This window comes from Photinus pyralis, unplaced genomic scaffold (assembly GCF_008802855.1).
Source record: "Photinus pyralis isolate 1611_PpyrPB1 unplaced genomic scaffold, Ppyr1.3 Ppyr1.4_LG5, whole genome shotgun sequence".
Taxonomy (NCBI): domain Eukaryota; kingdom Metazoa; phylum Arthropoda; class Insecta; order Coleoptera; family Lampyridae; genus Photinus; species Photinus pyralis.
In genome coordinates, this window is record NW_022170596.1 from 32,315,429 (window position 1) to 32,339,099 (window position 23,671).

General features: G+C 37.6%; 2 protein-coding genes across 3 annotated transcripts; one reads left to right on the plus strand and one right to left on the minus strand.

The window, feature by feature from the left end:
• Positions 1 to 766: 766 nt before the first annotated feature.
• LOC116170462 (mediator of RNA polymerase II transcription subunit 12) lies at positions 767 to 15,216 on the minus strand. The gene is made up of 22 exons (XM_031486890.1): positions 14,791 to 15,216; positions 14,381 to 14,732; positions 14,150 to 14,335; positions 13,202 to 13,555; positions 12,887 to 13,150; positions 12,741 to 12,841; positions 12,416 to 12,694; positions 10,085 to 10,237; positions 6,867 to 7,647; positions 6,477 to 6,819; positions 4,469 to 4,673; positions 4,308 to 4,418; positions 3,908 to 4,260; positions 3,589 to 3,850; positions 3,370 to 3,539; positions 3,050 to 3,320; positions 2,737 to 3,003; positions 2,476 to 2,688; positions 2,193 to 2,426; positions 1,698 to 2,067; positions 1,438 to 1,649; positions 767 to 1,389 (listed from the first exon to the last, which is right to left on the minus strand). The coding sequence occupies exons 1-22, from the start codon at positions 14,983 to 14,985 to the stop codon at positions 850 to 852; spliced, it is 6,216 nt and encodes a 2,071-aa protein (XP_031342750.1). The 5' UTR covers positions 14,986 to 15,216; the 3' UTR covers positions 767 to 849.
• A 2,922-nt stretch (positions 15,217 to 18,138) lies between these two features.
• On the plus strand, positions 18,139 to 19,277 carry LOC116171117 (transport and Golgi organization protein 11). 2 transcript variants are annotated; one of them, XM_031487802.1, is made up of 3 exons: positions 18,139 to 18,227; positions 18,280 to 18,518; positions 18,570 to 19,277. In XM_031487802.1, exons 2-3 carry the CDS (start codon positions 18,290 to 18,292, stop codon positions 19,013 to 19,015), a joined length of 675 nt encoding a protein of 224 aa, XP_031343662.1. In that variant the 5' UTR covers positions 18,139 to 18,227; positions 18,280 to 18,289; the 3' UTR covers positions 19,016 to 19,277. The 2 variants fall into 2 exon arrangements, with proteins under 2 accessions (XP_031343662.1, XP_031343661.1); XM_031487801.1 differs by having other exon boundaries at positions 18,150 to 18,518.
• The last annotated feature ends 4,394 nt before the right edge of the window (positions 19,278 to 23,671 follow it).

Here is a 23,671-nt window from a genome sequence, read left to right on the forward strand (position 1 = left end):
TAGCGAATCCACTAACACACGCAAGCTCAACACAGAAGACAAATAAATGCTTTTCACAAGCCGCAGCACCACGTCGATCTGCTTCGCTCCCCGATTCCCACTTGTCCGTCTACACGCAGAGCAGCGCGTTTCAAAGCAGCGCCGTATATTCCAATGCTTCCCGACGCGTTTAAAATTTGCTGCGCTGCACCGCGCCGCTCTGCTCTGCACCGCTCTGCCTAGGTGAAAACGGATCTACTTATTTACATGCGAACAATTGAGAGCAGCTTTTCACCGCGCCGCGCTGCTCGATGCTGCTATAATGGGAATCGGCCTTAATCAAAGCATGCGTTGGTACTGGGTCCGCGAGTGACGTCACTACACGCGGCGAAAAAATTCAGTGATCGAGCAATCCTTATATTATATAGTATCCTTGGGCCACGAGTAAGAGATACAGCAAAGTAACGTACCGTATTAGATACTTCCTTCATGGAAACAGTTGAACCACTCAATACACAGAAACATAACAATAGAGCCCCCCCCCGTATAGGTAACGCGCCGTCCGGCGGCGGGCCACAAATAGGAAAGTAACAGTTACAGCGGAGAAAAATTTCTTTTAAAGTCGTTCCAGTATGGTAGTTTCACGTGGAATTATTTTCGTCTGGTTTTTGTCCCATTTTTTTTTTATAGGATTTTCATTGCAAGTGAAACGCGCATTTTCAACTTCGTTTTGTAATACTAAAGTGATAAACCATGTTCGATTTGGAAAATCTTATAAAAAGCATACTCTCCTCCACAAAATTTACTTAAGACATTACATCAATTATTTAATACAAGACAATTTGACCACTTGTAATTATAGTAGGAAAATTAACCATAAGGCGGGTTATAGGGTGGAGGTTGAGGAGGATACGGATTGGGATTCATCTGTCGTTGGAGTTGTGCAACAAGTGCAGGCGAAGGTTGTGCGCCTAACCCTGCATTCTGTTGCTGTTGCTGCTGTTGCATTACCATCATCTGCTGCCTCATACGCTGTTGCTGCTGCTGCTGAAACTGGTTTTGCTGTACTCCCTGCATGCCCTGTCCGACAGGCCTCGAATATGGCGGTGCCGGTCCAGTCTGCGCGCCGCCCATAGCGTTCATATTATTGAGGTTGGCGTTCATTGTCACATTAGGAACTTGCTGCATGTACTGAGGTCGCGCATGCTGTGCCATTCCCCTGTAATCCGGCTGTGGAGCTCGCGCCTGGCTGAAGCCTTGTTGCTGCCCGCCAAACATACCAGTTTGTTGCGTTTGCATAAGCTGAGGATTGTTTTGCAAACTCGCCTGCATCATATTACCAGGATTGCCGTAATTGTTACACTGCTGGTTCATCGTATTGGGCATATTTCCGTATTGTTGGAACATTGCCTGTAAACCAAACTGTAGGTAGGATTCTAAAAGAGAAATTGGCCCTACCTGATTTGATTGCATGGTTCCCGGATGTTGCTGTCTCATTGGCTGACGTGGAAACTGTCTCTGCATAGTTGCGTAATTGGCATTTTGAGTTGGGGGCCCCGAATTCTGTCCTCCCGGTCCCAAAAATTGATTTAACGGATGGCGTTGCTTTAACATGAGCGACAGGGCTTGCTTTGATTGGTTAATTTGTTGAGGGCGTTCAAATCGATTTACTAAAATACCGTCATTTAAAGAGATAAAGAAGTAAGGAAGGGTGTTACCATTAGGCATCTGCTGGGGGTAATATCCTTGTTGCTGCTGCTGCTGCTGTTGTTGCTGTTGCTGCTGCTGTTGATTATACCACTGTTGTTGTCCCATTGCAGCACCAAATTGTTGGCCTTGTTGCATTCCAGTAGCGCCTTGATTGTACTGTCCCATATGCTGCATTTGCTGAGAAGGTCCTTGCACACCTTGCATTGCCATACCTGGTTGAGTCTGCGCCATTGGTGATTGCGTCATAGCCATTGCTGCTGCACTTGCCATTTGTCCAGATGCGGACTTTGCTTTGCGCGGTCTACGTTGGCCTTTACCACGTCCTTTGCTTAAAATGCCACTGTGCGGACTTTGATCAACCGATGATGGTGTATCAACCTATGATTTATACACAATAAAATAAAAAATTAAATGAACAAGAATTTCTACAGATGTTTACATCAAAATGACAAGTAATTTTTTGTCAGTCACAGCTTACTAAATTTAATTCTTCCTTTACTTACAGGTTTGTCAGGGATTGGTTCTAAATCTTCTGGTGGTAGAGGCGGTGGATCCAGATAATGGGAGGCAGGTCTTTGTAAATTATGGGTATGAAATCTCAGCAATCGAAATGTTTCTTCACATGCAAGTGGACGCCGTTCTAATCTTACCGCACCAAACCACGCCCATGATAACGGAGCCGGATTCTTCATACCCTCAAGTAAATCCCAACTGCTCACTCTTTGTCGATCGGTCATCTACAATTATTTTATTTTGCAATGAGAATGAAAAGTTGGTCGTTTTTACTTGTAGTCCGTGTTTTTTATCAATACTGTCGAAACTTATTTTATTTCCTTTACTGTCGGTAAGGCAACCAATTGGTTCAACAGCGATCACTTCAGTTACTTGCCTAGGAAATGGTAACAGTTGTCTAATATGCTGTAAAGATGCGCTATACTTTTCCCCTACTTCTTTTTTCAGTTTTTTCATTAGATTTTGATACATTTTTCTACCATCATCCTAAAACCTTTGATATTTTAAACATTTTCGAGGTTGAATGAAAAGTACCTGACTATCGGATGCTAAAGCTGAATGTATAAGTGTAGCCAGCATATCAATGACAGTTGTGAATAACTCATTGTGGGTGTGCAAATCGATTAAGCCATGTGTTACCAATTGAACCAAAAGCAGACACCAATCAGTTAAAGCTGTGGAACTTCTTTGGATAGCTTCAAAAACTCCACCAACAAGAGAGAATCTCAACTGCAAACCATCCAAAGTCCGTTCATTACTAACAATCTCCAATAAGTTTCCGTCACGGGCCAATGACACCAACTGCAATATAAATCCTTTACCCTCCTGAAAATTGTATTATACTGACCTGGGTCAATTGTGAATGTAAGGAAAATAACAGCCCTTCTCTTTGACCCTCCTCTTGTCCTTTGAGACACGTAAGAACCAACGTTAAAAATGGTTGATGGCTCAGTAAACTTTGGTTTTCAACATTGGAACGCTGTTTATTTTTTTGTTCACGACACCACCCACCGCTCTCCAACACTTGTGCGGCAACCTTCAAAACTCGTCCTTGCACAGCACTTGGCAATTTCGAAATAAGTGGAGCGACTAACCATATCGAATTATGATGCTTGTTTCTGGCATTAAATTAGTTATACGAGCAGATTCGTTCATACTTTAACTTACTTTTTCTCTTCACTGTGAGGATTTGAAGAAGGTGTCAGTTGAAACACATCAATCGCGGCCTTAGCAACTGTATCCAGCCATTGATTTAGCTCGGACGAGGTAGTATTAAATTGTTTAAACATCAATTGGAGATCCAACCACGACATCCGTAAACTCCACTGCTCCAAATTCTGAAACATTCAATCTCACGGAATTTGGACAAAAAAAACGTTGTGTCACCTCTAATATGCGACCAATCATGCTTTTCTGATCCAACTCTTCAATTGCTGAACTCACGTCGGGATAACAAATCATATGCAACAATCTCTGTGCCTGGGAATGCGATAATAAGGGATCGAGTAAATTGTCAGGATGGCAGAGCTCCTCGGGATGAGACAGGCACCTTTCCAACACCCACTGTTGTGAGCATATTTCTCGTAGAACGTGGCATGCGAAGGCAGATAAGGAGGCAGTGCTTTCACCATTTACAGTGCTCGATGGACTGTAACAAGTGAACAACTTATTTCCAAGTTTGCAAAACGTCCGCCTAAGAACTCACACTATATCAGAAGATGGTCCATCTCCGCCGCTAAGCAAATCACTTGTACCTAAAATATGCGAAATACTCAGTTCAGTTCCCTCTTTCGCAGTTGCATCGCCAACAACTAATACTGCTTTTAAAACGGCAAGTACCGGGCCCACATGAATATTACGATGTGCGGCCGCCAATAAGTGCCTATCACAACTTAATCGTACTCCTAAAGGAGGTCTAGGAGCTGTCAGGGGAGGAGATCCTACAGAATAAAGTCCAGGTTGTGGACCTTCGGCAGTTCTAAACAGTCTTAAAAGTAAATGACACGTTAGTCGCATGCCACCTTCGGCAGATGACCCACTATTATCCAACGATTTAACCTAAAAAATAATTTCTAACCTTGTTTCTAATACACTAAGGATATTACCTTTAAAAGGCTCGGCAGAGCGATACGGGCTACAAAATCTTCTAATGAGAAGCAATGTCGAGCGATAAGAACACAAGTAAATACTGCTAAGGCATTGTGGATGCTGATATCCTGAAAACCACACATTACAGAACAGTACCAATTGAATGTAAAATAATAACCTGTATGTCGAGTTGCGCAAAAACATCTGTGTAATAGCCGGGATGAGACATAGGACAACATAGGGCTAGTAAAGCACCCAACCATTCAAAGGCTAACGAATTACAACATGCCGTCATTTCAGCACACATAATAGCCAGATCGTTAAGTCGTTCATTGTCAGTCTCACGGCATACATATATAATGGCGTTACTTACAAATGAATACCTGGAACAAATATTTTCTTACACTCTACTTCTGATACAATTAAAAGCATATAAACATAAAAATCGAGTTGTGATAGTCTGGGAGATAGTAACAGTCTCATTTTTTTCAGGCTTGATTGATCTTTTATTTTATACTAAATAGTTATTACCACCCGCAAATAAGGGAGGTATTGCATTGCGGTAAAAAATGTTCAATTTCGATCATGTTATTCTAATTGAAATCAATGTTGATTTTTTGGTTAAGATTTATTTAATAAAGGAATATTTTTCTTTAAATAATCGCTTTGTTTATTTGTTTACTTTATTGTAAAGTTAAATTACGTGCGTTAATAAGTTAAGGAACATTTGGAAATAATTGCGTGTTGTTTTGTAAAAGTTTATCTCTTTTAAATCCGGTCATTGCGATAAGAAGTTTATCGCTGCGTAAAGCGTGTTATCGCTAAAGGTGTGAGTTTATCGGAGACGCATTAAATTTGATACAGAAGTACAGACGAAAAGTGAGTGACGGAAAAATGTTTGATATAGCAGAGGAAAACGTGAACCGTGGCTTTTTTTTGTTTGGTGCACATTGTAACGTAGTAATGTGATATATTAATGGAAGGGAGACCCTGTTGGGTATTGACTTTCTCACTTCAGTAAATGTCGTAGTCAATATACCTAAAAAGCAATGGCGGTTTGAGAATTATTTGACATGATACAGTGCAACAGCTACGCAACTCCAGACAGCACAAAGTATCCGCATAAAAAAAAGACACGGAGAGTCAATTGGGCTAATTCTTTGTATCACAGTTTTTCGTCTCTTAAGGTTGTGGCCAACAATTTCAAAAAAGGATACAACATTCAGAGATATTTAAAAACAACGTTGTTGCAACATGTAAATTTATAGCCGTCCAAACTAGTGGCATGTCATCCCTTTGAGGTCTCGGCGCGAAAAAACGCCAACTAGGCGATCCACGTCCGTAGCGTTCCATGTATCACAGTTTTGATACGGTTCTGTGCAACGTATCCCTGCCTACCCTGATACGATATGAGGATATGCAACAAGTCTGGACTGGCCTTTAAATGTAGAGATCCACAAGGGTGATTTGTGTAGAGACCGTTGCGTCGGGTATGTCTGGGATGTCGCGATCGTGCGAGATAAACTCTAACCACAAATATTCGCCCTAAACCTGATGCGCGGCTTTTTCAGTTAATATTATGTGATTAATGCGTTAACAATTGAATATGAATAACAGTGCTTGCAATAATAACGTAATAGACGCGAATCTAATTATTGTTATTCCTGAAATGGTTTTTTACATGGAATTCCGCCATTCAAAAATGGGGTTATGTTTAACTTATTTGGTATTATCATTGACTTTATTTATAAATTTTATTATGTATAAAGTCAATGGTATTATGTGGCGCGGTTAATTAATTTCTGGTTTGCAGAATAACAAAAAAAAACAATAAGTCAAGATGAAGATCTTCATTTTAATTAGATTTATCAATGTACCTATTGTTTTAGGCATAATGGTATGGTACTATTTGACTCAGCTGTACATGCTCCCGGCTTCCCGGACTTCCGACATTTGTTTCAGATAATCATTTTGGCGATATGATGGGCGTTTGTATTATGATCACAAAGAACGGTCCGTGCAATATTGTTAGGAAAACGAGATTTATAACACTGTGAGTGCAATACCAAATTATACCAGTACGCTGTACGAGTTATGTTTATTTTCTTATGTTGAACTGAATTATCACATCAGTGGTTACACGACATAAGCAATAAAGTTAGTGACAGGAAGAAAGTCTACATTACCTATTATTCACATTCTCACTTAATTGTCTAGCCCACGAGCCTTCAATTTTTCCACCTTTCTTCGGATTCGTAAATACTTCTTGCATAAATTGCGGATTGTAAACGTAACTATTATTAGGCATGGGTTGAAGGGCTGTGTACAAGGCTTGCCGAATTTTCGGATACGCATTGCCAAACGGTTCGACAGTGTGAGGTTTTGCCTTTAAAAGACTACAAGACGAGTAGAGATCATAAAGGTGAGCTAAAATACAACGTTCCGCTGAACTGCAATCACACGGATTAGAAACATGCTTTACAACTCGACATAGTCCTTCGAATACGGCCGAGGTTTGATCGGGCGACACTAAAATGCAGAGTGTGTATCTTCTACTGTACATAAAAATTACTTACATAATAAACAACAGTGGTATCTTCGTAACACACCAACTATATATAAACTTAACGATGTGGTATAACTTTTCATTAAGATTGAGTTTTTTGCTAAAAGTTGGGCCTCAACTTCGGGAAGCTCCTTCAGTATTTGTATGCACACATCAATCAAGCCGTAGATGTTTAAAGCCAACTCCATCAGATCGAACAAGAAGGCCACATGCTCTTGAACGGGTAAGTAATTTGAGTTTCCAGTTGCGAAAGAATTTAGCATTTCGATTACGGTAACACTGCACTGCCACGTTACGACGTGCTGATCGAAGTAACTCAAACTTTGGCACTTCTGAGTGGTGGCCTCAAAATTGAATTCGTTGCGTGAGTGCTTCTTAACTTTGCCTCCTTCGGCAACGTCTATACTGAACTTTTTGGAAAACAATTTGCATATTTCTTTCGACATTTTTTTGACTATGTGACGAGCGTCATCTCGGATTTTACCCACCCCATATAGCAATACGTGACGTTGGTTGCAATCGTGTTGTGAAAAGGGGTCGTCTTGTGGAAGGGGAAAATGTATGGTGTATAATAAATGACGTGACGGTTTTACTTTGTGACCGTTATGATCATTTTCCATTGGCGCTAGTCCCATTAAGCTCGGCATATGCTGTTGATGGCTGTGGTCATGATCTTTCGGACTGTCTGGAATGTCCATTGAATTTTGTTGATCCTCCTTTATGTTTTGCAGGATTTTGTCTAAATCATCGTCTATTTTAGAATCGTCATAATCCATTCCATGGGAATGATCCTACAAACAAAAATTATAATATAATAATAATAATAAATAATTAAATAAAAATAATTATACTTGTATATATTTTGAAGATTTTTAGAAATTCTACTTCTCATACGCCAAAGTAGGACACAAAAAATAAAACTGTTTAATCTAATGATGACCGAGAGACAACGATGAGCTTGGTCTGGCAATAGTGTTATTCAAATTAGAAATAAATTATTGGTACCAACAGAAACAGTGCAGAGAGGTAGAAATAAAATCAGAAAAGAGAACCAACCTTGCAAATAGAGGCTCAAACTACAGACAGGTACATTATACAAATCCATCAAAATATAAAACAAGTAAAAAGGTTTTCGCCCTAAGGCGAGTAACTTCAGGGCATTTTCCATGAATGATCCAGTACTTCCCAAAAGGCCATAGCTATGTGCGCTGTGATTTTCTTTACTAGAGGCATATATGGTTAAAATTTCAAAGAAATATCTCCATAAACAGAAAAGGTGGCGTTGCGCAGTTCGCGCATGAGTTCATTTAATTTATGCTATAGGTATGTGATGTTTGTTTTTACTAGAAGCGTTTATGGTTAAACTTTAAAGAGAGATTTTCATAAGTAAAAAAATTGGCATTTTGCAGTCTACGCATGCGCGGATTTGATTTTTACTATGTGCGATGTTTACCTTTCCTAATGACATTTGTGGTTTTCGATGTTTACCACATGTGATAGTTAAAATTTTAAAGAAATATCTTGATAAACAAAGACGGCACTGACTGCGCATGCGCAATATCTAATTTTTGCAATATCAGTTATGTTTGCCTTTAACAGAAGCATCTATGATTAAAGTTTCAAAAAGATATCTCGATAAATAGCAGCTGATATTGAGCATCCTGCATTAATCTGATGTTTACAATATGCGATACGTTTGCTTGCATTAAAAGCATCTTTGGGTAAAATTTCAAAGAAATACCTCCATAAATAAGAAAGTTGCTATTACGCATGCGCACAAGTGATTTTTACTATAATGCGATATATTTACCTCCACCAGAAGTATCTGTGGTTAAAATTTCAATAAAATATATTAACAAATATGGAAACATTGCACAGTTTAATTGTCAAGATTTTCCTTGGCTCAGGTGCTAGAGCTATACACTACCGAATGCAAAAAGAACAAACTTAATATCTTGAAAACTGTAGGAGTAGTTAAGGCCTCGGACAGACGGGCGGACAGTGAAAGTGGCTGAAAATAGCGCACCCAACTTCGTCGGAAAATGCGCTAAAAATGTAAGCTTCTATTCTAGTCTTCCAGAAACTCCATATACATAGACTCCACATACAAGACCAGGCTTAACACAGCGTTTCTTTGGTAACAAAACAGCCAATTTTATGCGTGTTTACTTTTCATTTCACTTCAATAGTTTTCGTTTTTGGGTAAGCATGCGCGGGTATAGTAATAATAATAATAATTTATTACATTAATTAGCATTAAACGGAAGACAGCAAAGTTCACATTGCAAAGTGGGTGGTCGCTAGTAATTTTTCGAATTTATATTTTTGTAAACATAGGGAAATAGACGCATATACCGCTTCGTACGAAACATGAATATAAGTATGTCTAGCGATAAAACTTACGTTCGAAAATTTTGACTTTTTTCTACACAAAAATGAAAACCTAACAAAATAATTAAATGGTGGTGAAATTGTACAATGTGTTAACAGCAGTGTAAAATCAAGGAAAGCAAGAAATTGTTCAATAAATTGACAAATAACTTCATCAAGTAATTGTTGATGTAAAACTAGCTGTAGAAATGTAGAGTTGAATAAATAATACAGGATGTTTCATAAATATCCGGCAGAAATCCTAGGGCGTGTTTTAAACGCCAAAATAAGACAAAAAGTCCGTATAAACGCTTTCTAGCAAACGTACAGCTCTTATAAGGAGGTGGCCTCACACAACATTTTTGCTAATATGTATCTCCGATTAATTTTGTGTGCACTCGTTACTGGTACCGTTTTCGTTTATTTCCGTCTGGATGGCCAACCAGTGAACGGTACTATGAAGAACAAGCATTGTGAAAGTGGTGCAGAATGATTTGTTGATGCAGAAATCCAACCGAATCACCGAAATACGAATCCTTTGACAAGAATCCGAATTCCAAATTCCCTATCCTGCCTTCGAATCCGTCAAAATGATTCGAATTCAGCTCCGCTCTAGAACACCTAAGCAGCCTGGCTCCAGTTTCTCTGTAGTCAGGAGGGTCCGAAGAATGACATTTAGAAATTATCCCGTGGTTTTCGCTTAATTATTTTAAACAAACTTATTAGCTGACACATCCATTGTTGGTATTTGAGCTAACCTATGCAATGCACTCTTTTGTAAAGAAATATGTCATCTCAGTCTGATTTGAGGAAATAACACTACACTACACTATACTGACCAACTTACTCAATTCTTACCTCCATTTTTGATTGCGTCATGTCAGTGCTTTCTTCATGTCCCAAAAGATCCCCTCTTGAAATCAAAGTGCACATATATGCATCATGTGAGAACACATCTCGACGAATTAGTTCATAAAACAAATGAACCAAGTTTGTGAAGGCGGTTTTTTTCTGAAAAAAAAAAAGAAAATAAAAACGTTAATCAAACACCAAATGTTCATACCAAATTGCAATTTCAAAATAAATAGATTATTTTGAAGAAGGTCCCCAGTGAATAATTTTTCTAATACATTGAAGATTTTTTCATAGCTTTATTACATACCTATTATTCGACTTTTTAACGCTTTTTCTTGCAACTTTAAATTATTCCTTGTAATTAATTGTAACAAAAAATTGCTATTGTAAGCAAAACCATTGAGAGAAAAACAATCCTCAATAGGGGCATCCCGCCTTCATTTTTTATTTCTGATCTACAAAGGGCAATAAAAATAAATTATTAAAAAGCTGTGTTTTTGGTTCGAATTTGAAACGCTTCAGTCGAAATACGTCACAAACCTACAACCAATCACGTAAAAGTGAGCGGGCAACCTTGTGCGAGAGTCTGACGTTTGTCGGATTTGACGTTTTCACAGGCATCTCGCGAAAGTGAACGACAAGTGCCTGTGACAGATGACGCAAGTTACAAATGACATTCTCCTGCAATATTGCCAAGTCGTATGTCATCTGAATGGTTCTAGCAGCTGATTGGTCGGGCTTATTACGTCACAGCGCCCGCCACAATCATCTCGTTTTGATTAAACCCCTAATACCGCACATGTTCATTATTTTTTTCTAGTCACTATTTTTAAATAAACTTTTACTGTCCAAAAAATTGTTTTATGGTTTCAGGTATACGCCTATTAAATTACGGAATTCAACTATACTGTAAACCCCTATTGTACTGAAAAACTTGCTTAAAAACTTATTGAAAGAAATTCGCAGGTTCCTATACATACGGGGTAAAACCATTTGCTATCGCGTTACTTAAGGTAAAATTTAATTAATTTCAAGATAATCGCGTGTTTTTCGCCAATAAGAAAACAACAGGTGTGCAGTTAATGTCGAAGCTGGCGTTAATCAAATTTGGTTCTGATTGGCTATTTGTTTACGAAATTTTAAAGAAAGGTTTTTTTGGGTGAAAAAGTTAGTTGATAGTACGAAGTTAATTAATAAAGTTTGAGAGAAATTTAAAGCATTTAAACCGTATACAGAAAAATTAATAGTTCAAGTGTGTCAACCAAGCAGTTTATTGCACAGCAAGGTACTCCAAGTATGCGCTAAAGTAAGATTTTTCTTTCCATCATTCGAGAAGCCACAAGATTTAATCATCAAAGTCAATAAAGCCAGTTTATGATATCACTATTAAGTGTAATAGAAAAGAAGTGTAGTTTTTGAAGCTGTCAGCGAGTGTTTGTTTAGTTCTTTGCGCCCCAAAAATTGCAGTTAACGACCAAATTATTTAATTATTTAAAAGTAACTAAGATTTCTTAAATTGAGAATCGATCGCTTGCATGCGTGGAATGTGTAAATCTGGATCTAAAGCCTATCTTTCTTTCAGCTTATAGATTTAATTTTTTTATGTCTTACAGAAATAATCTTTGTCTTTGCCAATACAGTAGCTGATGCTAGGTGTAATTCAACATTTGTTTAAATAATTCCTTGGAGTTGATGAATGTGATTAAGGCTGCTAAGATTCCTAAATTAATAAAATTAATAATTATAGGAAAAAATATCTTCCGAACTAACGTTTATTATAAAGAATATTCTTTATAATAAACGTTAGTTCGAAAGATATTTCTTCCTATAATTATAACCCCACCGAACTTTCAAGATGGAGCAATTCATAATAAAATTAAATCTTTATCGAGATTTTTTTCATTGTAGCGAACGCAACTGAAGAGCCTACTGAATTTGGTGTAGATTCAAAATTCGTTTTTGTACAAGTTTAAAAGTTTGTTCCATAATTTCAATAATCAATCAGCCAAAAAACAAGGGTTCATTTTTTCTTTTATACAAAAAATAAAAAATTGGTTAGGTGTGTATGTATACGTATGTATTATTCAAATTTGAGGAATTAGGTTATTTATATTTAAAAAAAGGAAGTGGCCATTTCATTTAAATTACTTTAAAAGGCTATAGCAAAAAATATATGTGTTTGTAAGAAAATTCATGCACAAAAGAAGAAAACTATTTGAAAATTAAATTACTTTCAATACAGTAAAACAAACATAAGACACCAATAATGAGTTTCGGTAATGCAAGAGAATGCTTGAAGAATGACTGATACGCATAGTACTACACACACTGTACCTGTGGAGAGTCGTCAAGAGACGGTATAGGAGCGTCAGTATCCAAAAACTTCATCAGCAAAGATTGAAACATTGGAGGTCCACCAGGCATTGAGCTACTCGAATCTCGATCATCAATGATTGTATCCTGATCTGTAGATGACGATATATCCGACTGTCGACGATCCAACAAAGCCGCGACAGCTAACGCTCGATGTTCACCAGTTCTTTCGGGCGAGACGGCCCATTCACAAAGAAGCTTCACCACTGCACTTTCTTGGTCATTTCCGCTACTGAAAACCTTAAAAGCGGAAAGTGATACGTCTGACAACCCAGATCTTTCTTACTTTATTATAAAGAGTATCTAGTGAATTTGTAGCGTCCATTCGATCGAAACGATGCCGATCCAAAGCATCTAACGCAGCCAAAACGCATGTTGTTGTAACACCTAAAAGAGATCATCATTACGTTCATTTCGTTGCACTTGGAATACCTGTAGAGCAGGCTTGCCATTTTTCGCTGCACCAACGACCTTCAGCACGTTTACTCCTCTCTCGTATGTTATGCTCAGTTTGTTGGAGTTGTTTCCTGTAGACAGCCGCATTGCATCGAGTTGGGGTCGGTAGAGCGGAAGGGAGTATAGGTAATAAATCTAAAGGAGAACCGTACCACACAGAACCAACACCCGCACCACACCATACAATACTGCTAGGGCATTCTAATGTAATTGTTTGTATAATAGTACTAAGCTGCAATACTAAAAAATAATTCGGATTAATAATATAAGGCACTCAAACTGGTAAGTTACCTAAATCCCTGTGGTGTGGGCAATTTTGGTACTCTAATAGCGTGCTTTGAATCGGCGTCACAAGTGCAACATCTTTCTTCTCTTTCTCTCCCTCTTTCGGATCGTTTTTGTTTTGTTCACTTTGCGGAGATGTGATTATGTTGCTTTCCGCGACATTAGTTAGCATATTTCCTAGTTTTTTTGTACACAGATAAGCCATTCGGCGCGATAACAGTTCGGATTGTACAAATTCCTCAAGATACTGTAATGTGAGTGGCAGGTATAATCGTAAGAGTCCATCATCGGACGGATGTGTACGAAATTTTTCTAATAACTCTAATATCCAGTTTAATACTTCTTGCGAGTCCAGTAATCCTGAAAGCAATTTAATGAGTTAATATACAGTGTGTCCAAGATAAGGATGTCTATCGCGGGGATCTCGGAAACCATAGAAAATGATCAAATTAGGGAAAGTTGCGCAATTAAAGAGTAATTATCATGCTCAAAAAGAGAACCAGAATATTCCGATTGCTAACGAAGATATGCCAGAAAAATCGGAATTTTCCAACTTATTTTATGCTGATGTTATTTGAACAGATACAAAAAAAATTTAAAAACCCACTTGTAAACGGACCTTGTGTGTTTAAAATAATTTTATTTGTGTAAGTAATCCTTTTGGAATGTAAGGAATTTGAGCGCCGCCATTATTTTCCTTAGAATTTAGAATTAGAGGTCGAAGTTGTAAAAACCCTAGGAAGTACAAAAGTGACAATGACAGCACAAGATTATGTTGTGTTTTAATACTTCAATTCAATCATATGTCAGTTTGGCATCATTGCGGGTAGCAAGAAGGGTAACGTTATCGCAAAATGACACAAATTAGCAAGAGAGGCATTTAGTCCATAAGACTGCATCTGGAGGTGCGAATGCAGTATAGGTACACAATTGTCGATAATGATAATAGCTTACCTTCCTCATACATGAATTTCAGAAGCTGTGTACAGTATGTCCACTGTTTAATAGCAACTTTTTGATCCGTATCAATGGATGTAACACCTGTAGTGGAATTATTTGCAGTCTTATCAGTTTGAGAATAATACTCCTGTAGTTTAGGTATTTGATCCTTTAAAAATTTAAGTAACGTACTCGTCCACTCTAAAACACACAAATTATACCTGCACAAAACAATTTGCTAATCACCGGTAGTAGGATCAGGCATTTGTCGCTTCTTAATTTTTGCTTCAGACACGGCAACTGTGTACGCAGAACTCAGCTTAATAAACCACGCAGCACGTAACATCGGAACCTGATGTTCACAAAGCATCATAAATATTTCCTCTTTCTTATTAAAATTTGGTGCTTTCTTTGATAAACTCGTTAGTGGTTTACTACCTGCCAAATCTTTAAACCACGCCTCGATGGCATTCTTAGTTCTCATAGTGACCGGCCAGAAGTTATCTTTCGGGTTGATTTGCTGGCGTTTCCTTCCAGAATCGGGAAGTGTACTTAATTCTTCCTTTTTTGCAATGATCGCATTAAAATATGCCCCAATCTAATGAAAGAATTGCACGATTAGGCGACTACCAGGTAAGAAAATTAACTGAAAGTACCTTGCCAGCGGTCACATTACAATTACGTGCAGTGCCGAATTCGTCATTTAAATGTGTCATTGTTGGAAAGCCATGTTTAACGTTTACGCTTGTCAGCTCGTCTTCCTTCTGCTTGGGTTCCTGAGGATAGACATCAGGGGGACCTATCCTCGGTTTTTTTAGAGGGCGTTTCTCATATAATAAATTCGACATCATTGTGAGGGAATGAAAATGAAAGGTCTATGAACTGTGAACTGTTTCCTGTATTTTAAGCATTGTTACTATGTATAGGTTATAATTTAGAACCGTGTTTCACCAACATCTTGCTTATGGTATAATTCTGCTTATTTTTACATATTAAAGAATGATTAAACATAAAAAAACCTCATTTGCTTATGGAGAAATAACATAACCGAATTCTTTGCATTTATTGACATTTAACAGCTGTACCGCGACACAGCCATTCGTCAACGGTAGTGGCCATTTAACCCCTTAACAGTGTTGCCATAAACAAACTACCTCAATTACAGGGTGTTCCAACGATGGCAACTCGTTGTGAGCGCTTTATTAATTTAATCATTTATAATTATTTCACAGATGTTGAGTATTGTGTCGCTCTAATGAGGAATGAAGCTCAAACTTGTCATGTACTGTTTGAATAACGACCCAACGAAAAATGGAACGCATTCACATTCAGGTTGGGTGACGAAGATAACGAGTTAGTTATCATTTTTCTATCGTGATTGCATTTTTACTTTTAAGTCCAAAGATATATGCATAAATCACTTTACGTTTGTTAGTAGGGTCTTCCTGAAAAAAAATATTGTAACTTTTTTGTGTCTTACTGTAAAGTTTATAACCTGTAATTAAACATCTCATATACAAAACTTTTTTTTCTAATTGCAACATGTCAGGAAACAACATACAATATCGTAAAACTTTCAAATTTTGTCATGCAACCGACGACATGCCGATATTGGCCGAGCGTCGCATACGTCACTACGCGGGTTGCCGATCGGGAGTTATATTAGTGCATGACACTGATAGGAGTTCGATTCGACTTATTATGGCAATCTGCCATAAACCGAGTTCTGACTGGTTCGTAAAGGGGCAGTTAGATAGTCTGCCAAAGGTTGTGTTAATGGTCGCCGCCTTTTTCTCGAAAAGTGAGTTTTTCCATGCCACTCGGTTGAGTGGAGTCAAAGCCCACAAGCAAATCTGTTATGGTTCATAGGAAGTATAACATCAAGTTATGTGTGTATAGTGCAAGGTATAGTGTAGGTACCTAATACAGTATGCACCTTACGGATTTCAACGAGAAAATTAGGGTGTTGGATATGTGGAAGTGAAAATAGAGAAAAATGTGTGCGCTGTAAGGGCACAGATATGCCCAGAACAGAGTTCGAAGTAAATCATATTCTGAATTACAATTACAATATTATATCTATGGATTTTCGTCGATAACTGACTGAAAGTAAATCGACATTATGCACTTTAATTAATTAGAATCGTCTTCACAACAATACAAATGGGATGTCAAATTCGCGGTATCACGTCGAACTTTTTTCGTATATTTCCTGTTGGGACGTTTATATACAATTTATTAGGTTCGCGATGACTTCTGTCTGCTATCACGCTCAGGTACAAATGCAATAATTATTCGACGCTTTCCGTCAAAACGACGTTTTCTTTCTCTGAATCGATTGTAAGCAATGCTACGGCTGAGCGCCAACGCGCGTAGTGACGTCACTGCAATGTGGCGGTCATTCGAAACTTTTCAAACGCCGTTCATTTTAAAATCGTGTTTGTTAATCACAACGATTTCTCTTGACAAAAAAATGAGTACCACTAATATTTTTAAATATTTTTAATGTGCTCGGAGTTCATTTTCAAGGTTTTTGAAAAAACGCGGAAAACCCCGTTCTCCGAGGTCTTGTAATTTGTTTCGTTTGGTATTTTAATGTATTATTAGTTCCCCTATTTTTGATTTTTGTTTGTTACATTCGTTCTACTGATGTTTGAGGTGCATTTTTCCTACAATAAACGACATAGCATAGAAGGAAGCATTACTTGTGTTTTGGGGTTTGAAAATATCATACTCCAAATGGAATAACTAAAAAACAATATGCAATAAATAAATAAAGCGTTAACAAACGCCAACTGCAATTCTACAGGGTGTTACGGAATTCGTACCCACGGACAATGTGAGCTTAATTCTGAGACGAAACTAAAGTTAATCTTTCACCTGTATTTATTATTTTAACTGGGAACATAGTACTACTCTTTGATAGTACCTTATTCTAAATTAATTTCAAATGATGTAAGTAATCTGTGGTAATAAGATACATCCATAATCCGTTTAAATACAAAATCTTAAAAATCAATGAGATGCAAACCAGAAAGTACATTTCATCTACAAGTGTGCAAAACTGGTGCTCTAACTCCAAGTGTTATGCATAAGGTTGGATAGTACGCAGGTTCCGTTGCACCCGAAAACGCTTGATTTCGTTCCACGATATCTGAATTCTGAGTGAAGATGCAGTAGAGGTCGAATATTCCTGTAAATGCTTTAGCTAGACAGTTACACGGAGGTTTATTAAAATGTTTGAAAACATTTTTTTAAAACGTCGGAGGCTGTTAGAGTGCTATATTTTGAAATCGAAAAAAGGAAACAAAAATTCCTGCCATTATTGCCTATATATTAACATTACGAACATACAGCTATTTAGGAAATTGTTCCATCATTTGTAGGTAAGTTGTCTTGGAAAATCGACAGCGAAAATTAATTGCCGATTATAGGCAGCTCACAATACATCGTCATCCGGTCATCCGTCTACCTACATCTGTCTTTATCATTCATAACCGACAACCTCAAAGGCATCAGTAATAGGGAAGTAACTTTATACTTAGATATCAAAGCTTCCGTCGCGCCGCTTGTTTTATACAGGTGGAAAATGTGCAATATAAAAGACAACTTTACATACTTCGTTCTGAAATAAAAATCATGTAGTGTCTATCCTTACATTGAATCCGTAATTCTTTCCCTAATTAATGGCCTCATTATCACTATTATACAGTGTGAGCAACAATGATTGAAGCGTGCGTCATCACCGCTTGTTCCTATTAATATCAAAACTACCTTCTTTGTATGGAGTTGTATACGAAAATGACGTTCTGCGCTGTCACAGTGACGTGCGTCTATTCGTATTTCGTATCTTGTATCAAATCAGCATATGCTATGAGCGGCACATTGCCAATTTAGCTGAAGCGGCACGCTTCAATCTTTGTTGCTCACTCTGTAGTTTCCATGCTAAACAACGGACTTACCCTGTATATACGTCATATGGTTTCTTTACAAGTTCCAACTTTATGAGAATTGTCAACGTCGCATTTCCTATTTCTGAGAAAAATGTCAAAATAACAATTTTGTAATCGTAACTTTTTCATTGATTGAAAAGGTAATCGTTTATTTTTAACTCTTAGTTTTAAAGTTATTGATATATTGATAAGCATTTGAGAAATGTCTGCAACTACTGAACTCTCATACCCCGACATCGACGAGAATTATATATCGGATGTCAACTTTAAAGTGGATATAGGCCAGCGCATGAAAGTCCCAAATAAAATAAGTTTTAATCCCGATGCTCCTACAAACGGCGTAACAACAAATCCCTGGGGTTCCGAACTCGAAGTTCTTAATATGCAAGTGCCAGACCGCATATTAGTAGTGGGCCAAGATCAACACATTGGTACGTCATACAACTGCAGGCAGTCAGATTTATGAGTCATTTTATTTGCAGGTACGCGAGCCCCTCCTCGAGAAATCGTATATGATAACTCCATACTTCCTAAGGATCCGTATCCCGGCGATGTAAGAGTGGGAACTCCTCCTAGAATGTTAACTTTAGATAAGTACCAATTTCCTGGAGTAAATGATACTGAGCCAAAGGCAGCGGAAATACCAAATAAGCATGTTAAAAGTAAGACGCAAGTTCTCTCTGAATTGCGTGGCGAAGAGTTAGTTCCCCATCGGGAATCGACTCCTCCATTAAACATTAGCTTGGATCCTATGTCGACAACTGACGAAATATTGCATCTCCGTCGACAAATGGCCAAGTTGAACAGACGAGTTATGGCATTAGAATTAGAAAATTTGAGCCGATTGCAAAAGGAAAAGATTTTTTACGGAATCGGTATTGCATATTTCCTGTTAAAAACGTTGATATGGTTAAACAGATCGTATTAATAGATGTTCTCATTATAAATTTTGACTGACTTGTGAGTAGTGAACTTGTTGACACAGTTTCGCATTTTGTTGTCAGCATTCCACGTTAGATATAGTAAATAAGTTAATTGCGTTTATTTTGTATCGCTTCTTTAGTTATTGCATAATTGTTTTTATATCTACAAGGTACAATTAACAAGAGTATTCCTAAATTATAAAAACTGCGAAATACGTAAAACTCATTGTGTTGGGATTGTTACAATAAAAACTATTGAAATTTGTACTAAGTGTTTATAGCAGGGTATGGGTCCTATAATATGAATTCTCCTGTGTCAAATTAAGCAGCAAATACCAATCTTTTATTCTATAATGCTGATCGTTGCTTGATGAGACAAAATCTCAGTCTCGGTTGACTTAGAGCCAGTGGCGGATTTACATATAGTCACACTAGGCACGTGCATAGGGGCGGCATTTTTTGCATTATATTTATGTTAGGTAACATTTTGAGTTTTAAAGTAAGTCCCTTAACAAGTTGCAAATGACAAAAATCTTTAATTAAAATTATGAAATAAATTGGAATTGGTAGATAGTTTAAACAAACTGTAACTGTAAGAAAGATAATCGATAATGCAAGTTTTGACGTTTGTAAAAATTAGGTATACTGTATTTCTTTTCATATTAGTTTTAAAAATTCAACTTATAATTTGATTTTTATTAGCATTTTAAAATTTAAAGATTATTTTGTGGCGCATATCTTTCGGTGTGCCTAGGGGAGCAAAAAATTTAAATCCGCCACTGCTTAGAGCGTGCCGCAAATGGAGGGGATCACGAACTTAAGTTCGTGGAGGGGATACACTTATTTTTACTTGATACGATCACCAGAAGAGGCGCGCAATGACCTAATATACAGTGAGTTTTTTTTTAATCCGAACTTACGATTTTGTATATGCAATATATTTTCCCTATGTTCGTTTAAAAAAATCGCATCAGTCTATTAGGTGTACATTCGTACCAGAAAAACGCGCAACTTGCGTGACTATGAACAGCAACGGTTTCTCGTTTCTAGTCTTGATGATGAATAAAGAAGCCATGTGAGGCCGTGGTATAGCAACTTATGGATAATTTTTTTTTCTTAAACTTACAATAACTTAACCTCACAGGGCACACGCCTTAGACCTTAGAGAAGGAGAGAGTGAGGAGTGATAATAATGATCGTAAAGTGAAGCCCACATTTGTTTGTTATTTCACCGAAAAGTAACCTATTATACCTGTAAAACGATATACTTTCGTGTGTTTTTTGGCTATCACTTTCGTGCACTACAATGTACCATTATCCAAGAATGATTTAATCGCACACTTCGATACTTAAGGATCGCATAAACACGAAAATGAAAAATTAAACAAACTTTGGCTCCGAAAATATGGCCGCCCCAGGCTTCAACGCGCAGCATTGCCCTTGATAAGATATTATCAGTCCCCTTTCTTTCATATAGCGTTTTCGATTGGCAAAACTCGTGCTGCACGAGTGCAATTTTTACGTTCTATTGGTAATTTTAGGGCAATTTTCTGTGTTCCATTGGCAAATGTGATGCAACAATTACGCACTAAATGCAAATTTTGACGCACGAGGTCGGAGAGCTCGTGGAGCAAATTTTCAAAATAAAAGTGCGCCAATTTGAATTTGTTTCTTGCGTTGGAGAGTTTTTTGTTGTCATCTAGCGATAGAGATGATGAACTAGCCATATAACTTCTACTTTAGGTACAAAAAGTTGCATTTACTCTTTAAAGTGAACGCCAAAAATTGGTTCTTTACAGGAATTTCAAATTTATATTCCTCATTGTTTATCATAAATAATAGTGAAATCGTTTCAGTCATTTTTTAGAATACAGATTTGTCGATTACCTAAATCATTGTATAAATACAAATCTAAAATGAGGTTATGGACAAATGACAGCAAATATTTACGAATATTTATGTTCCATTGAGAGCAATTTTCACATGGATTTCTTCAGTTTCTCGTGCAACACTCGTGCAGTACGAGTTTTGCCAATCGAAAACGCTAATAGTCTAAGCCAGTAGCGTACGCAGGATTTTTTTTCGGGAGGGGCTGAAACTCGAGAATTAAGACCAAAGTATGTAAATTTTCACGTATGTCGTACACATTCGCAAGATCAAGTAAGTGAAGGAAAAAGTAAGGTAGTTTTTCCAGCAACTGCAACATTTTTATTGTCGCTTGGCATTTAAATAATTATACCATGACTGACGACTTACGGGATGTGCCGCTGAGTAGTTAAGTCGATTATTTCGGAGGGGGCTGTAGCCCCTTCAGCCCCCCCTTTGCGTACGCCGGTGGTCTAAGCCTTAGCTTCTCTATAAGCATTGTATAATATACTATAAGGCACACGCTGATCTCACAATTAATTGTGAACCAACCTTCAATTATTTGTAGGTTATGTGCATCTGGTATTTTACTAATTTGATCTATTCAATACATACAGGGTGATTCCTATAGTACCTGCCACCGTTTGGGAGCGTGTAGGTGGTGCGTAGGGGAGTATTTTGATATAGGACACTTGGGGTCGGAAATCTAAAATAAGGGTGCCAGAGCCAAATTTACCTTCTGGAATTTCGCGCCTGTAGTTAGGCAACCCAACCGGCCGGCGGTGCACACGGAGCGATCTCAGGCGGCGATGTGTGGCTGACACTTGATCAGAATTTTGTTTAAACCCACGAAATCCCGTCTGCAACGACGCGTATCAAGTGAATAACCACTATGGCAATAGTATAATAATAGTTGGCTAGATGTAGGAAGTGCATTGAGAACAACGGTGGCCACGTTGAACACTTGTAACCGTTATTGCTTTTGACTGTCGTTTTCCCTCCTTCCCTCCCATGTCGCTTCCTCGCGCTAACTCGCTCTGCATCGCTCCGCGCGAAACGTCGGTCGGTTGGGTTGCCTACATACAGGCGTGAAATTCCAGAAGATAAATTTGGTTCTGGCGCCCTTATTTTAGATTTCCGACCCCAAGTGTCCTATATCAAAATACTCCCCTAGGCACCCCCTATACGCTCCCAAACGGTGGCAGGTACTATAGGAATCACCCTGTATATTGCAAATAAGTCTCGAACTCTCCTAAAACTGTTCTCACTTTTGTACCAATTGACAATTTGGACCTTCATCTCTAAAGTAAGCATTTTGCTTAAATTTTTAAAAATGTAACAGCTATCAATTTTATCTACTACTCATTTGAATTACTCAATAGATTCAAATAGATTGATGCGTGTTTTTTAAAATCTAATATACTATGCCGTCAAAAATGAGTGGCTGTTGAGTCACCTTTGGAATTTTTGTTTACACGGGAAAACGTACTTAACCTGAAGGCGACTCAACAGCAACTCATTTTTGATCGCCCGTTATAGGAAAATTACATTGCATACAAAATTCTATGTTCGCATTATCACTAATCAAATGCTCACGCTACTTCTAGTTGTCATTGATAGATGTCTCTAGAGTCTAGTTACATTCAAGAAAATTCTTCTGTAGGAACCTCACACGTTAACTCAAAATTGCCACTCAAAACCCTATGTTATATTATATGCTCAAAATTCTTAAGCCCGTTTGTAACGATCACTTATTTAGTCAATTTTTAAATAATTTTTTTAGGAACAAAAAAATTGAACATTTCATACATCAACTTTGATCAATTTTTTGGAAGTTATTTTAGGAACTGAAAATTGTCCTATTTTTGTAATGTTTAGAACCTGTCCTATTTTCCCTCAATTTTTTAGAACTTTTGACAGATTATAGGGAATTTGTAAAATTAAAATTAAATTTATATTCATTTTTAAAGCTCACTATAATACGTTGACAGTAGATAGAGACCTTAGTTTACAGAAGATAAATATTTAGTCTCCAGATTTAATATAACATATGTACAAATATTTACATTTTACTGGTACTAAAAAATTGACAATATTATGGAATGTTACATACAGTTTCATCATTTATGACATTTTTAGGATAGCATTATCTTTATTGAAGAAAAAAAGGACTAAAAATTTGACTAAATAAGTGAGCGTTACAAACGGGCTTTACTGATAGGAGCATTGAGTAATAAATCCTTCACTCAACGATAGGGGGGCATCCGGTCCGATCATATCCGATCACTTAGTGAGAACTAACTGCTGCATTTGACATTTACTTTTCAGTTTCTTCTTCTTACTGTCCTCATTATATAAGGCAAGTGCCATGGTAAAAACATCATCATTGTCACTTGAAGAACACATCGAAATGCCTTCTACGGACTGGCGTGGAGTAGGTAGAACAGAGGTGCCAGTGTTAGTAACATTTCGTTGCCATGTGGCGTTGCTAGAGCGGGAATTGACAGGAAAATATGGCGTCCCAAGTGTTCCATCGCACGATTTACAATCTCCCACCATCGATACGACTTTTTTGCGCATTTTTTTTAAGAATAAAAAAAAATGTGCTATTGTTTGCGTGTTGTCTGTCCGTCCGTCCGGACTCGCTTCTGCCGTTTCGATCTACTTCTAGGGGATGGCCCTAGAATCCTGGAATTTTTTGCAGTAGGTATCCTATACCTTGAAGGTGTGCCAAATGGCCATCAAATTTCGGTGTCTAAATTTATTTCCTGAGATGCTGTTTTTGAAAGAAAAAT

Coding starts and splice junctions, on each gene's coding strand:
- LOC116170462 (XM_031486890.1), bottom strand. CDS start 14,985: ATGATGTCGAATTTATTATATGAGAAACGCCCTCTAAAAAAACCGAGG. Junction 14,336..14,380: donor AATGCCTGATCCTACTACCG/GTGATTAGCAAA, acceptor TGTGTGTTTTAG/AGTGGACGAGTACGTTACTT. Junction 1,390..1,437: donor GAACCATGCAATCAAATCAG/GTAGGGCCAATT, acceptor TTTGGTTTACAG/GCAATGTTCCAACAATACGG.
- LOC116171117 (XM_031487802.1), top strand. CDS start 18,290: ATGTCTGCAACTACTGAACTCTCATACCCCGACATCGACGAGAATTAT. Junction 18,519..18,569: donor GGGCCAAGATCAACACATTG/GTACGTCATACA, acceptor TTTTATTTGCAG/GTACGCGAGCCCCTCCTCGA.